Source organism: Drosophila mojavensis, unplaced genomic scaffold (assembly GCF_018153725.1).
Source record: "Drosophila mojavensis isolate 15081-1352.22 unplaced genomic scaffold, ASM1815372v1 contig_136, whole genome shotgun sequence".
In the NCBI taxonomy this organism is placed as follows: Eukaryota; Metazoa; Arthropoda; class Insecta; order Diptera; family Drosophilidae; genus Drosophila; species Drosophila mojavensis.
Genome location: NW_025318667.1, coordinates 4,650,888 through 4,667,939, shown reverse-complemented (window position 1 = coordinate 4,667,939; position 17,052 = coordinate 4,650,888). Strand labels below are relative to the sequence as shown.

At 39.4% G+C, this 17,052-nt stretch overlaps 1 protein-coding gene across 15 annotated transcripts in view; it reads right to left on the bottom strand.

Moving 5' to 3' along the window:
- The window catches only part of LOC6585899 (small conductance calcium-activated potassium channel protein), a 100,669-nt gene that overhangs the window by 58,812 nt on the left and 24,805 nt on the right, over window positions 1–17,052 (bottom strand). For 11 of the 15 annotated variants that reach the window (XR_004364629.2, XM_044006965.1, XM_032733084.2 and 8 more), the window contains exon 4: window positions 14,700–14,801. The exons of the other annotated variants lie outside the window; for them this stretch is intronic. Coding sequence is in view for 10 of the 11 variants with exons in the window: in XM_044006965.1 (XP_043862900.1) it covers window positions 14,700–14,801 (102 nt within the window). In the remaining variant the exon portion in view is untranslated. The remainder of the gene's footprint in view (window positions 1–14,699; window positions 14,802–17,052) is intronic. 15 annotated transcript variants of the gene reach the window in all.

Below are 17,052 nucleotides of genomic sequence, written 5' to 3'. Positions count from 1 at the left end.
AAAAATTTGAAAAGAAAAACAGTTGAAATTTTTGTTGTTTTTGTTGTTGTTGTTTTTTTTACGTTAGATTATTTTTGTTAATTTTGTTAAATAATTTTGTTTGTTTTTATTTATTGTTGAGCTCAAATTGTTGATTTTATTTGTTGTTGTTGTTGTTGTATACTCTTGCTGCTGCGGTTATTTCTTAGATTGTTTTTATTGCAAGTACATATATTAAGTAAGTGTGTAAATTGAATGGAGCTCTCCGCTTGCTACGTCAGCCATGGGTGTAAACACAATACAGACTGAATCTTAACTGGCGACTGGCAAATGGCGACGACGCCGACAACTTTGTGGAGGACGCCCAGCGTCAGCGACGACGCCGACGACAGCGACAGCGACAGCGACGCCGACAACAACGATAGCGGCAACGACCACGACGACGACGACGACGACGTCGACGAAGAGGACGACGTTGCCGATGACGAGCAAGTTCGAATTAACTCGACCACAAATACGAGCAGCGCGAAGCGAGACTCTGCACACACAGACACACGCACACACATACAGGCATATGGAGAGACACACACATGCATACGCACACGCATACGCATACGTATACGCACGCTGGAACCAATCGTCCGACGGACCGTCAGTCAGACAGCCGGAATAACGGGCCACTCATTTGACGAACGTCCTGCTTAAATGAAAGTGAGTGCGACTGGTTTTATTTTCTTTCTTTTACATTTTCTCTTTTGTTTTCCTTTTTTCCCTTTCTTACATTGGCAAGCAATGTTTTAGGGGCGAGGTCCAACGACTCGCAATGCTCGCGGCGGCTCTCGTCTCAACTGCTCAGCTGGTGCTGCCCACAATATCAGCTGGCAGCGACAGCGACAGCGGCAGCAGCAGCAGCGGCTGCCCGATGCAGTTTGTCGCTTGATTTGTGGGCGCCACACGCTAAACTCGCCTTTTATTTTTCAGGCTACAAAATTCATTTATATAGCCATTTTTTCGGTTTTTTTGGCAGGCCATTTTTTGGCTTTTGTTTCTCGTGGCATTTTTGACAATTATGAATTGGCATTGTCATGTGTGTGTGTGTGTGTGTGTTTGTGTGTGAGCGTGCTGCTCTCTAACGCCTTAACACGTATGTGCTCAGCGTGTGCTCTCTGCGCGTGTCTCTCTCGTTGCGTGTGTGCGCTCGCTCTGGCGCCTGTCTGTGCGCTCTAGCTATCTCTATCGACCACACACAGTATTGTGCTTTTTTCTGTGCTGTCTTTCTTCGTGTGTGTGAGTGTGTGAGTGGACAAATGGCAACTGGCAACTGGCGGCGGCTGGGTACATCTACACTCAGCGGCAAAAACAACAGCACAGAAGCCGAAGCAGCAGAAAATAAAAGAGAAATGAAAGCAATGGGAAGCAGCAGCAGCAAAAGCAACAACAGTTTAGAATGCCGCCTGATAGCGGTTTAGCGTGCCTGCCGCTCTGTTGTTGTTGTTGCTGCTGTTGTTGCTCGCTCACTCGTTCGCTTGCTTGCCCATGCTCTTTGTTATAATGCTGCTGTTGTTGTTGTTGTTGTGTGGTTGCTCTTCTTCATTTTGTTCCTCTTTAGAGCTGAACTGAACTTTGAGCTTTTGAGCTTGATCTAAACATAATTTGCGACTGGCACGCGATATGAAAATCAAAATTGAACTTTACAAGTTAATCCTTTACACAACTAAATCCAGAGAGACAGCAAAATAGAGAGCGCGAGCAAGAGACAGACACAAAACGGTGAGAGAATAACAGAGAGTGGGAGCGAGCGAGCGTGCTCGTATATCAATATGCCCATTAAGCTGCCTTTCGATTGCCATTTTGAAAATCAAATTCGTAAAATACAACAAGGAAATGAATTTCAGCTGCTGCTGCTGCTGCTATTGCTGTTGCTATTGTTGTTGTTGCTGTTGCTGGTGCTGCGAGAGTACAGCGCCTGGCTTGGCTTGGCTGTTCTTTTGCATTCGAGTAGATTTTGCCCTGTTACCCGTGTCCTTCGGTTGGTCCTGCGCATTGGGCCAGGCCCGATTTGCGTAAGGTGCCAGGCTCCAGCAATGGCTCCTTGCTGGCTGCCGGGCTTGTGAAGTACTAGCACACACCCACACACTCACACACACACACACATACGCAGTTGCCACCTTCACACTGATTCTCAATCTAAAAGTTTAGCTGCTGCGCGTTGCTTTGTCATCGGCAATTGTCGTTGCCGTTGTCGTTGTCGTAGTCACGTTGTTCAGCAATATTTTTTAGTTGCACACACACCCACCCACACACACACACACACACACACACATGTTACTCGTTTCGAATGCATCGCCGTCGTCGCTTCTGCTGCTGCTACTGCTGCTGCTTTTCCTGCTCCTGCTGATGATGATGAACTTGGAAATGGATTTGCCTAGCAACAACTGCTGATGGATGGTGCACGAGAAACCCAACCAAACCAAAACCAAACCATCAACTCGCTGGCATCAAAGACACGCCAACAACACCCGCAACAACAGCCACGCAGGCACGCCCCACCCGCCTTCCGGGCGACTCAATCCATCTACATATATACTCCCGTCACTTGGGCATATCCTTTAATTTGCTACCCATCATTAAGCAAAGTCGTTGAGCCTTTTGAGCAACATTCAATTGAGCCACAATTTGTGAACAGGACATGGAAACATGAAAACATCGACACATAGCAAGGACATTAGCCCAACGTTAGCCAGTCAGCTAGCTAGGTTAATGGAAATGTCAACAAGCAGCGAAACATAGTTAGACCGTTATCCCTTTTAACATTTTGAATAAATTATGCCAACACGAGCTCGATGCAGTTGACAGCGATACAGCTCGATCCCCTAGCTAGAGCAGGAACAACGATGGGTTCCATAGACCACATAATGAAAGCAGCTCAATGAACGTTCATTTCAAATGAAATGACCAAATGGAACTCTTCTATAATTTGGCATTGAACAAAGTATAATTCATTTAAACTAGTTCAAATAGCTCATTAACAACCAGGAACACATAATGAAACTAGCTCAGTGAATTGAACTGTTGATTAATCTATCCATCTATGCCCTAAGAGGTCACTAATTAAAGATATTGTTCATTTGAACTGGTTCAAACGACACAGAACTCTAGATATATAAATCTAATATAGAAACATTTACATGAAAAGTTCATGGAATTAACATGTTGTCATGGTACTAAATAAACACATATGTTGTTCATTTGAACTAGTTCGTATGAGTCGCAATTCGAAAAAATGAACTATCAAACATTTCTTTTAGAACTTGCGAGAAGAAGTAGAATATATTAAAATAAAACCTATGCATTGTTCTTTTAAACTAGTTCCAATGACTCACGGCTCCGACATTCGATATACATCTCGAAAAACGCACTAAAATTGATCAATAGCAATTAATATTTTTTTAAACAAACAAGCATATCATACGTCATTCACTTGAACTAGTTCCAGTGACTCACAAATTAAATTGTTGAATAAATGAGCTCTCGATCTGAAAATCGATAGAAGCCTTGAAGACGTATCGATCAAGTGTTTGCACATTTTACAAAAATCCCAACAAGAAAAAAAAAAAAAAAAAAACAATTAGCTTGTGCGTCATTCATTTGAACTAGTTCGAGTGAGTCACGAATTGATCGAGTTAAAGGAAAAGCAGAGAAAAAGCAATTTAAATGGACAGCAAGCACTTTGGACAATCGAGAACGCTTTAATGCGCCTTGTCATAAATTATTGATGAGCCAACTTAGGCTGGACAATGGATATATATATAAGCGATATATCGACAACAGCAATATAGATATGTGTATACATATACATACATATATATATATATAGCTGGTGTGTGCAACTACTTAGTGGTGCAGTCGCTTGAATCGTGCTCGAGCAGCCGCAGCGGCTGGCAAATTATCATTAAAATTTCAAAAGTACTTTCGACTATTTTCTGGCAAATTATGCCTGTAGCCCGGACCTGGCGCAACGCCGGACCCAGACCCGGACTCGAACCCGGACCCGGACCCGGACCCGGACGCGAACCCGAACTGAGCCCGAACCCGGATGCGAACGCAGGCGAGTGTTGGCCATAAGCTATTGGCCATTGAGGCCACCTGCCCGTTAGTTGACTTAAATAACGCCGTCAGGGTCATGCCACGGATATGCAAGGGGTATACGGCACGTATAACGGAATTGGACTCGAGCTCGGACTTGGACTGTAGGGGCGTATACGAACATATGGACATATGGACATATGGACAGATGGACAGATGGGCTGACCGCTGTTGCAATTGGGCAACGACGCGTCGTGTTAACGCAAACGCCTTTAATATTTTAGAGAGTAAGACAGGCAGAGACAGAGACAGAGACAGAGCGAGTGAATGGTAGACGGGTGTAACTGTCCATGGGACCTGGGAATAACAGTTAAAGTCGCCCTCGTTGGGGCCCACTTTAGCACATATAAAATTCATCATCAGCTAAATATGGCATGAACGAACGATTGGAGGTGTTTGCTTATTGCTTATAGAGCACACACAACACATGTCGCCCATGTCCCAGTCAGTTCCATCGATAATTCATTCATTCAGCCTATTCCTGGCCTCGTAAAGCCACCATCCCATAATCAGACCGTGCGACCAGTTAGCGGTTCGACCTATTTAAGGATTCTAATTTTCGCTTAAAGACATTGAATCGAAGCACCAATCGGAATTTAGCAAGCGAAATTGTTTAATACGTAGTGTGGGATCTGGCTAGTCGACTAGCAGATACACTGTACAGTAAATAATCAATAGATATTATTGATGAGTACTAATAGTTCATTTGGGCTATATAGTTGTCTCTGTCTCTCGTTCTCTTTCTCTTTCTATTTCTCTTTCTCCTTTTCCTTCTCTTTCTCTTTTTCCTTCTCTTTCTCTTTCTCTTTCTCTTTCTCTTTCTCTTTCTCTTTCTCTTTCTCTTTCTCTTTCTCTTTCTCTTTCTCTTTCTCTTTCTCTTTCTCTTTCTCTTTCTCTTTCTCTTTCTCTTTCTCTTTCTCCTTCTCCTTCTCCTTCTCCTTCTCCTTCTCCTTCTCCTTCTCCTTCTCTTTCTCTTTCTCCTTCTCCTTCTCCTTTTCCTTTTCCTTTTCCTTTTCCTTTTCCTTTTCCTTTTCCTTTTCCTTCTCCTTCTCCTTCTCCTTCTCCTTCTCCTTCTCCTTCTCCTTCTCCTTCTCCTTCTCTTTCTCTTTCTCCTTCTCCTTCTCCTTCTCCTTCTCCTTCTCCTTCTCCTTCTCCTTCTCCTTCTCCTTCTCCTTCTCTTTCTCTTTCTCTGTCTGCAATACATTTCCTTTATGAATATGTATGCTGCAGGGTAGCTCCTAGTCAGTCATACCCAACTAGAGCACTCTCAATCACAGTAACTTCTGGCTAGAATACCAACTTAATTAAGCCGTTCTTTGCACGAGCAACCCATCGTTAATCAATCAGCCCAATCACAGGGTATCGAGAGGCGAGCTAAATTCCATTGTTATTCAGCTATTCAGCCCAGTTGCCATCAATTATGAGTGCTAGATTGGTGTTCCATCGTTTATCTTTGGCATCGACCATATATCACAAGAATTACCGCAGCTCTAAAGTCGAAAGTTCAATAGGTCAATGCAGCCGAGAGCAGGACGAGCGACGAGAAGGCGAGAAGCTAAAAGAGAAGCTGGCAATATTTTGTGTACGTACAAAGCAAAACAATTCTTATCAAATTATTTATGAGACTGCAGAGCTTTGTCGATGCCCCATTGAGAAAATTATTGATATACAAACATATATATTTATAGTGGCTGCATTTATCTAGCGCTTGATATATGGCCACATCAGTTTTTTCGTTGTTGCCAGTGAACTATCAGCGTTGCCAGACTTGACTTATTTCAGTAGCTGCTTTCATCGCTTTGTAAACACATTGAAAAGCGTTCGTATCAAGATTTCACTTAAGCTGCATCACAAATGACAAAAGGCTAGAGCTGATATCTGATATACATATATATGATATATGGTGATATATAGCCTGTTAAGCTGATCGGGTGGCAACGCTGCAAGGACCTTGAACAGCGAGATAAATGCTGCGGATAATTTCTGATAGGCTTAACAACCTAACGAGACTTAATTATTATGTATATTCAGTGCTGTTAAGTTAATGTTAACTAACTGTTAACTATCTAAGAGCTATAGAATGGCAAGGCATATCTGTATTTTAAGTGGCAACGCTATAAAAGCTATTTATAACTTAGCAATTGAGGTGTAGTGTAGGAAAATACTAGTGTTAAGTAACGACTAAAGAGAAACTGTGCTTAACTGGCAGTTTAACTACCAGTTAAACTGTTAACAGCTGATACAAAGCAACCAACAAAAGTTAAATGTTAGCTAACAGCTAATATCTTAACATTATGTTAATCAAGAGCTGAAGACTCCACAGTCAGATAAAGGTGCTGTTATGAAATTAAAAACACAATTATATACATGCCCTGTGGCAAAGGGGAAACTGCTAGTTAAACTGCTTGTTAGCCATGCATAAATGAATGGCTAGACATTTATATGAATGGCCGTCAAGCATTTGACAATTGCCAGTTGGGACTTGAGACTCGGAACGTGGCCAATGAAATAATGTTATGGAATAAAACCTTTAACCGACAGCCGCAGCGAGTGTCGAGCGTAATGCAATTTATTATAACAACAACAATAAATATACCAAAAAAAGGCGGGCGAATGGGGAAAATTCGCGCTCCCTTTGACACACAGCTAAAAAAAAATAAATGTTTTGTATTTATTTTTCGTTTTCTGTTTTTGTTTTGGGAGTTTTTTTTTTTTTTTTTATTTGGTTTGGTTATTTGGGCAGCGAATCGATTTTCAAGCAGGTGCCACAAGGTGACGATAACTTGTTTGCTTTTCGGCTTGCCTGCAGGAAATGCTGAAGGTAATTGACGAGTGCTAGACGAGCCGCACGCCTACCTATAGCCAGCCGCCTGGCCTGACCCTGAACTCAAAACATTGTTTCTGGCACAATTTGTAGTTGGACTCCAGTTGAGCTGGGCAACTTGTCAAAGGACTCGCTGTTGCTAACACAGAAACAACGCAGAGACCTCGCATAACTCTCCAGAGCCAATCGAAGTGCCTACAAACAGCGAAATGGAGAGAGAGAGAGAGGGGGAGAGAAATGCTTTTGAAGACTTTTCAAAGAGTCCATTGAGGAATATGCAAGAGCTGTCAAAGATATCTACTCAATATAGCTAAATCGATCTATGGCTTCATTGGATTTCGAGAAAACCTTCTAAAGATCTATCGAAGAATCCTTCGATATCCCTTGAAAATCGCTTAAAGACCCTCGAAGATGAACTGTCTGTAGATGCTTCAACTCACAGGATGACCTTTTGAATAAACGCACTGGAAGAGCCCTAGAAGTCTTCGAAGACCCCTGGAAGATATCTTTAAAATATGTCAAAGACTTTTCTAAAGACCCCTGAGATCTTGTTGTTCTTTCTAACACTTTGCAGTTCTATCGAACTCATCTATACGACTCCTTTAAGACCGCGCTCTACACTCTCTAGCACAGTGAAAAGAACCCTCCTAGACCCCTACCAGAGCTGCCTTGCACAATCTGGCTGTGGGCTATACTTGTTTTGTTGATCTGAAATTGTTTTTCCTATTTTTACGCAGAGACTCCTCAATGAGCTGTCTAATAGCACCTGTCTGGCCCCTTCCTAAATTGTGTTTTACCTTGATTTACCACGAATTCCGTTTCTTTTCTTTTGTTTTCTGTTTTCCATCCCATTTAATGAGAATCGCATCGCTCTTAGCATATATAACATATATGTATATGTATATAAATATATGTATGTATATATATATGTATATGTTGTATAGCCCATTGCTAATAGAGATGACTTCGCGGCAAATCGATTAGGTCATATGCCAGCAGCACTCTAAACAATATATCAAAGACAATGAACGGGGGCTATGTGGAGAGCGGGGAGCGGGGAAAAAGGGGCGATGGACAGAGAGAGAGAGAGAGGCGACAGAGGGAAGCGAGGTTCGTTTACGTTTCGTATATTATAGGGAATCGAATCGAATCGAATCCGAAGTATTTATGGGCATTTGTTTGCGATAGCAATTCAGATACAAATACAACTAGATACAATATAAATATGCCTGTATGAGTGTGTGTGTGTGTGTGTGTGTGTGTAATTTCCCACATTTGTTATGCCCTTTTGCAGTTGGAGTATTTGCAAATGATGAGCAAATATGAAATTCGTTAACATTTCCACTGTTAAATTCGCTTAACATTGCCAGCCAAAGCTATGCTGTTAACTTAACATTTTGACTCGAGTAATAGACTTAAGGTTGATTAGATAAATGTGAAAATTACCTAAAAACAATTTGTTTTATCCTTATAACAATTTAAGTTAACGGAACTCACTGAAAGAGCTCTGCATACAAATGTAGGAGAAAGCGAAAAGGGAAATTTACAAAGGGAAATTTACAAATTTACACATTTCAAAGGACAAAAAATACTTTTACAATATAATACAAAACATTTCTCAGTTCCCAACAAATTTTTTTTAAAACAATATATATTTTTTTCCTTTACTTTATAAGAAGCAGAAACTTTTTATTATGGAACATTTTAATGTATGCAATTATAATTTCCCTTTGGTTTTCGGCCAGCAATTAATGAATTTTGATTGCCAGGAATTTTTATATTATCTGTTAACGTCATTATAAATTAACACATTTAATTACAGACTAATTAAAAGAAATTTTTGCGAAGGGAAATTTTTGTATATGCAATTCAAATTTCCTTTTGATCAAGTAATAGAAAAGGGATAAACAAACGTATTTGGACATTTTTAACTGGGAAAATTTCCTGATAATATACAATAATGTACAATTTCCCTTTCAATGGACAATTCATTAGCATAAAATTATTCAAGAAAAGTTGAAAGCAAATTTTGGAGAAGTGAGGAACGTAATGAAAGGCATTTTTGGGTGTGGGAAATTTCGCTGAGTTCAAGCTAAGCTAAAGAGAACTTTTGTATTCTTTCAGGGAAATATTTGGTTCAGGTCGAGGAAAAGCGTTAGAAAGTGCGTTCAGAAGTCGTACAGCTCTCAAATGTAAACACAATTTTCATTGTTGTTTTGATTTCCTCTATAAATATGTGTGTGCGTGTGCGTGTGTGTGTGTTGTTATTGTGTCTGCAGATGCTCTGGATGAAAATAGCCTGGGTATAGCCCCAGTTTTATTTTGTTTTCCCTCTTTTTACGTTTCCCCGCAGCGAAACGGTGCGTTATTTATTTTTATAGTTTGACTCGATGGGCAGCCAGAACGTGGACCAGAAGAAACCTGGATGCGTATGTCATATTGCCGGGCATTATATTATTGTGTGCGCACATTGACGTGGAGACATTGAGACATAACTACGTCATAGTTACAGCTATTGCCCAGAGAGGGGGGCGGGGCCAGCTGCCCAAAGCCATTTGTCATGAGCTGGCAATTGACTGAGTGAGGGCTGGGCAGAGGCGTAGGGGTGTGGGGGTGTAGGGGCAGGGGTGTAGGGTTAGAGCTGGGGCCTAGGGTAGGTCTTGCATGGGCTTTCGAATCGCTATTTGGACCACTTACCAACACTGGTATCTCGCCGGCATAGGACAGCTTGCGCGTCTGCCTCAACGTCTCCAGCCAGAGGGAGGTGCGACGCGCCGCATTTGTGGCGCCACCAGCTGCGGCGACGCCACCGGCCCGTCCGCCAAAGCTGGCGGTGCGCGTCATAGCTGGCGATGCCGGCGCTGGCATTGCAATATTCACTGATGGGCAGGTGCCTGGCACGGAGCCGGAGCCGTTGCCGTTGCCGTTGCCGTTGCCATTGCCAGAGACGGTGCCGGTGGCGGTGGCGGTGCCAGGATACGAAACATTCGGATAGAGGCTGCCCTTGCATTGGTTCTCCATGCAAGAGGCAGGCGACATGCCACGCAACAAACAAACAAAAAAATTAAAAAAAAAAAAAAGTCACAATATTTTTGTTGTTGTTGTTTCCACTCAAGTTATTTATACAAATTGGTTTGATTTGTTGTTGTTGTTGTTGTTTTTGTATTTCTGTTCAGTTGCATTTCGTTTCAGATTTGTTTTTTCTTTTTCTTTTTTCGCTTCTTCAATTGAAATTTTCACATCATTTTTTTTGTGCTGTTGCTCGATTTGCACTGACTCGAACCACAATTCGAACGGTTCGAATGCTGATTTGTTTTTGATTTGAGCAGCGAGCGCGAGCTTTGTTGATTTTCGAAATTTTCAATTCGATTTTCGCCGACGATTCGATTTTCGGCTGCGTAATTGTCCAAAATGTAAACAAAACACGACGGGCCCAGCACGAGAAACCATTTGACTCGAATCGGGTTTTTCATTTGCCACCAGCCTTTCGCATGCACTGAGTATGCCCCTTCTATAGGGTATATTAGCTGGGCCTCCACTTGGCCGACATGCTGGGCACCGGAAGCAGCTGTTGAGGCAGGCGGAACAATGGCTGCTGAGCCGTCCATCCGTTTATCCATCTGTCCTGCTGCTTGTCCGTCCGTCTGTCCATCCGTCTGCCCAGTGTCAGTGGCCCCATCGTGCCGCCCATCTATCTGTCAATCCCTCCGTCTGTTACCTAATTTCATTGGATCGTCCAACTGTCCGAGTGTTTCATCCGTCTTTCCGCCCTTCTGTCTATCATCCTGCTCATCTCTTCGCCCCTCTGAGCTTTCTGCTCAGCAGTCCGTCCGTTCATTTCATATATTCCGATTATCTATTTGCTATCCTATTTTGCTATTCTCCCGTCTTGCTGTCTATTCAACTGTCCGTCCGTTCGTTTGTCCTCCTCAGTTTGGCCGTCCACTTGTATGTCCCTCCGCCCATCCGCACTTTTGTCTGCTCCTCCTCATCTCATAAACCTCAAGCTAGAAGCTGCAAATTCAATTTGTATATTCCGTATATGAGCTATTCCCGTTACTCTATAGTCGACACTCTAAATTGGGTTTGAAGCCCCAATTCATAGAAACCAATAGAGATAGAGATAGGCTAAAATAACACCTATAGCATATACTATGTAAATGAAACTCTTAAACCTTTCATGAATAGATCTAAAAACAGAATACTTCAACCATAACCAAATTTCCCATGGTGTACAGGGTATTTGCTAGTCTAGCACTTACCACTAGAGCACTTTAACTTTTTGTTGCTGTTTTTTTTTTTTTTTTTTTTATTTCAGCCTTCGGCTCTTGCGACCTGCGCCCGGTCGGAAAAAAATAGAAAAAAAATTTGGTTATATTTATATTTTCGATATAATTTCCCTTTTTTTCGCTCTAATTTGGCCGCAACGAAACGTTTCTAGTTGTCAGCACGCGTCGCCGATCGACCGATCACCCGATCGCCCGATTGCCCGATTACCCGATTGCACGATTGCCGGGCAAATGGAATGGAACCAGCTGCCGAGGTAGTCGCGTAGCGAGATTTCCGCCAATGCCGCTGCCGTTATATTTTTATTTATATATCAGTTTTTTGTTCCTCATCGAATTCGCCGAGCGAAGAGCGAAATTGTTTTTTATTGCTAGCACGCGTCACAGATCGTGTGCATGGGAAGCATTTGAGGTGACTAAGTGTTGACAATCGAGTATTTATGATCGCCTGGCGATTATCGACTTGTAATAATGGGCTGATAATTACCGATTAGAGCTTTCAGATGTTCTGATTTCTCTAAACGTATACGTATTATCGATTACTGATCATCGAATTCGACTGGCTATCGTTTATCGATCAATGATTACTGACAATATATAACTTATTAGTGGTCATTGGTTATCGAAGCTCATAAATACTGTTTACGAATTATCGGTAATTGATTTCAAACTATCGATTATTAATCGTTTCCTATCGGAAAGTGATTAACATTTGCCTCTTACTGTTAATCAGCAACAGTTTGCTCGTCATCGGTCACCATTGGCATTGCACCCATAACCGATTAACGATAAGCGATACACGCAATTAAATTAATCGATTATCGTTTATCGATAACAATAGCTAAAAGTAATCTGTTTAATATACAATTGTTTAAGTTTATATGACTGACTTTCTGTCTGCTTTACTCCGCAATCGATAACCGTTTATCGATTACTGCCAAGACATAAACATTCTATTATCTCTCGTCTAATTTGTTAGCTGAAATTAATTTCTTGCTCAGCCGTGCGGCTGACAAAGCGATAACCGATTGCTGTTTATCGAACAACCGATTACTGTTTGCTGCTAATTGAAATGGACGCAGTTGGCGCTGAGTGAGACATCCGCTGCCCTTTCTCCAATGTTTCTATTCCAATGGCAACAATTGTTTGCCTACGTCATGAGAGCATTGCTTGCTTCCTGCTTGCTTGTTTTCCGTTCCAACTATCTCCCAGGCCAAATCGCTCTCGCTCTCCCTCTCCCTCTCTCTCTAGCTCTCTCTTTTTCTGTGTGTGTGCCTGCTGACAGGTTTGACTGAACTTAAAGATGCCCTGTGACGCGTGACTCATCCAAAATGTGAAATGTGAAATGTGAAAATGAAAAAGCCTTGTTCCACATGGCATTATTCCCAATACATATTACGAATACCCAAAAATATGAATATGAAAATGAGCTTTGAAATAAGAAAAGAATTCTTATTCAACAATTATTGGCCCTTGGCCAAATTGTGTTTTACAGCAACGCTTGTGTCCTATAGCCCGACCAAATTTGTAGGTCTATAAATTCCAGATATATTTCGCTCTCGCAAACACAACTTAATTTGCACGGAAAACCCATAAATTGCCGCTCGTTTAATGACAAAACTTAAATGTCATCCTCAACACTTCACGTTTGGTTTTTGTTTGTGTTCAGTTTTCTTTTTTGGTATTTTTAGTGCAGTATTTTTGTAAACAACATAAATACTATACAGCAAGGTGTATACAAATTGTCGAACATTTGCAAACATTTTGTGGTTTTTATGGTACGAGAATATAGTTGGAGATATACAGTATATGTAGATATATCTATATAGTTTATATCTATATACTATAGTTATATAGTTTGGTATTTTGTATAGCAATCGATTTTATATATTTCCGTTACCAAATTGTTGTTGACATTTATATTGATTTACTTAATTTCCCCCCAAAAGCAACAAATTGGGACATTTTTTTCTCAAAAATTTCCCAATTATTTCACAAAATGACAATGCTATAAATAGATATGCAATAAGAGTATATAGTAAGCACCTAAAATTTCTTGGAAAAATAACTCAAAAATATGCTTTTTTTACACAAAGATTCCCCATACTATAAAATTGTATCAAACCTATGGCAATACCCTGTAAAAAATAATTATTCAAATATCAAATATATATAAATTTCATTTTGATTTATAAGTTATTCATTATATATATATATATGTAGATAAATGTATATTAAAATTCAAACATGGTTTTCTTCTAAGGTGCATCTTAACAGCTAGTCGCGCTAGTCATTGTCAAAACATGTGCAGGGTATTCAACGGCAGGCAAAGAAGAACAAAGAAACTACGCTTACCTTTATATAGTCTTATCTAAGACAAAATCTTTATATAATATATATAAACATTAGCTATTGTGAATATGTGAGTGAATGAATGCGTTTTGGCATCAATGATTCAGATTGATTCATAGGCACAATGATATTTGGAGTGAAATGTAAACTGAGCTCTGAGATTGTGAATAGATTGAATGCATGACTACATTGAATGAATGAATGAATGAATACTTTTAAATGAGTACAGATGAACAATTAGCTATGAGTACATAGAAGAGAGTAGAGCTATGAATGAATGAACATGAGAGAGAAGAGAATTGCGAGAGAGTAGAATTATGAGTACAAGAGAGAGTTGAGCTATGAATACATGTGAGAATAGAAAGTGTAGAAATTTGTCTATAAAACTATGACTACAATTTGTGCAGGACTAAGGGTACGCTTGAGAGAAGAAAGTATGAATAGAATTCGGTGATAAGATTGCAAAATAGAAGAGAGAGAATTTTAGTACATTTATGAATAGAACTATGAGTACATATGTGAATAGCAACAATTGCGAACGGAAATATGAATACATTTGATGATTTGAGTAGATATCCGTACAATCACTATGCGTACAATCACAATGAGTACAACCACAATGAGTACAATCACTATGAGTACATTCAATGAGTACAATTTGTTGGCACAATTCGTGTGTGCAAATTGTAAGGACGTTTGAGTGGAGCACAACTACGAGCACAACTACAATGAGTATTGGATGAGCACAATTTTGGAGTGAGTACGAATGCGGTAATGCGAGTTGTTTTGGACTCGAAAACAAAAGCAGAAACTGTTTAACGAACGCATTCAAAGCAAATGGCAAAATTGATTTGGGCATCAAAACAAACTTCAACTACGAAACTTTGCTAAACATTTTTTGGTATAACTTGAATATTTTTGTGTATTTTTGTTATTGTTGGTATCTTTTGGTATTTTTTGTATATACACAATGCACATGAATGCTAAAACGACGTTGGTTTTTTTTTTAGGGTTAAGGAGTTTTTTTAATTGCCATACAAATTTTGTTTGTTTTGGTTTTTTTTTTTTTTTTTTGTTGGGATAGAATTTGTAAGATTTTTGTCATTAAATACCATTTTGGAGCATTGGAGAGTTTCGTTAGTGGCCTCTGTGAAGGCCCTTCTAAGTCGCAACTTTCGGCTTTCGGACAATGTGCGAGGCATTAGAAGAACGCCCTAAAGAGAATTGTCGATGCGAATTGTGATTAGTACAGTTAGTTAGTTGAAATAGTTAGTTGTAGTTAATTAAATTAGTTACTTGAGGGAGAGGGTGGAAATATTAAAGGGAGAATATATATACATATATATAGGGCATATACATAGGCTAAATGAAATGGGAGCTCTTCTTTAATAGTGAACATTGAACAGTATAGCTAGTATAACAATTACGTATAACAGTTGTGTATAACAAATATAATATACGTTTAAATATATTAAAGATATGTATAATAGATATGATATGTATATAATGTATAACAGTTATGTATAAAAGATATTATATTGTTTTATATATATATAACAGATATATTAATTTAAGAATTAGTCATATAAAACAGCTCCATATATGAGAGCTGTAAACTGGAATTTTGTTTTCTAGAAATACTAATTATGGTACTACATATATAATATAAAAAGCAGTTAAAATATGGAATATTCAATATCAACTAGTTAAAACTTAAGCTAAGTATATTCACATATAAATATATGTATGTATATAGTACTACAAAGATGTAAACGATATATTTATATAAACAAATATTTATCTTTGATGGACTCAAACATAAATTCATCTCTTTAGCTTGATGGATGATCCCACAAAATTTATATAAACTGTTGATCGACATCTACAACTGTGGCAATTAGCGCTATTAGTTCGCCTGTCTATCTATCCATCTATCCATTTATCTACCCACTCGCATTGCCGTCTATATGTCTGTCTAGGTTTCCGTCTATCTGCCTGAGAGCTTTAAGCTTTTCAATATATGTATATGGCTGCATTGTCTACCCAACAGACAAGTTGATCACTTGTTTATTATGATAGCATTTAATATCTTTAATATCGATAATAATCGATGATCGATTTAGCGTAGAAAAAATAGCATATAGGCCTAATGGCTATCCCTAAAAACTTGAAATAATTTCATTCCTCTTAATTTTTGGATACTTTAACCCCTTAACCCTAGGCTACTTGAGGTAACTTGAGCTTTGGCACATTTCAATATTCAATTACAGCGCAACTGCAAGTCGAGCATACCCAACGAATGTGCTCTAACTTTGCTTAGAAAATCGTCCGCTTTGGCTAAGCAGCAGACAAAAAGGTTCAATGTTTATTTTCAGATAAAAGTTGACCCTTTCGCTTGTGCTAAACTCTGTCTATATATAAATATGTATATATATATATATATATATATATATATCCATAAGCCTAATAATATATATATACCTATCTATATATATGTATCTATTTCCTGCAGTCAAAGTTTGTAGCTAAACTATATATAATTATCATATAAATGTTTACAACTGACTAAATCCTTCAGCTTTGCACACGCTTGAAAAGTTTGAGCACACACACACACAAGCATACACACTCTATCACTCATATACACACACACACTTATACCCGTGAATGAATGAATGAAAGTTGTTGTGTTGCATAATTAAGTGAAAAGCTTTTCAAATCAAGAAAACAGCTAAGCTGTAAAAGTTGTCGAAGCTTTCACGGCCAAAAGCTCGCAGGCGCGTAAACTGTCAAAGCTCTCGCGCACACAGACACAATCACACACACGCACAGCTATGCATAGTTAAGTATTTATTTATGGCTTGCCAGTACTTTAAATTGCATACAAAATTTATGTGCGCGTATTTGTGTGTGAGCGTGTGTGTGGGGCTAAGGGGGCTGCGGGGGCTGCGGGGTATCGGTGATGAGAGTGGTGCAACCGCTTAGCGCAGGACTTAAAATGGAAAGCTTAAAGCTTTTAAGCCAAATGTATGCAAAAGTTATTAAAAAAAAAAAAGCCAAACAAAACAAAAGCTAGTTGGCTATGCCCAACTGACAGTTATCCTGGCTATCAACAATCGAGAGCTTCGATTAGTTAGTATATTAGTTAGTTAATAGTAGTAGTTAATTAGTTAACTAAAGATTTTGAACTCTCCTTGATATGCTATAACTAATAAAAGCTTTATTCTCAGCAAATGCAAACTTATTGGTAAATGCTCGACTGGCTGATGCCCTAGACCATTCTCCTGGCTCATATCCTGCACCATGTATATGGACATATATTTGAAAGCAATATTTCGCAATTTCTATAAAGCAGAGATTTTAAAAGGCTTGACTTTCTCGACTTTCTGTTATTGAAAACGGCAAGAAACTTTGACTGTATAGAGCAGAGTCAAGTCTATAAGTAAGTATACCATCGATAAGTTG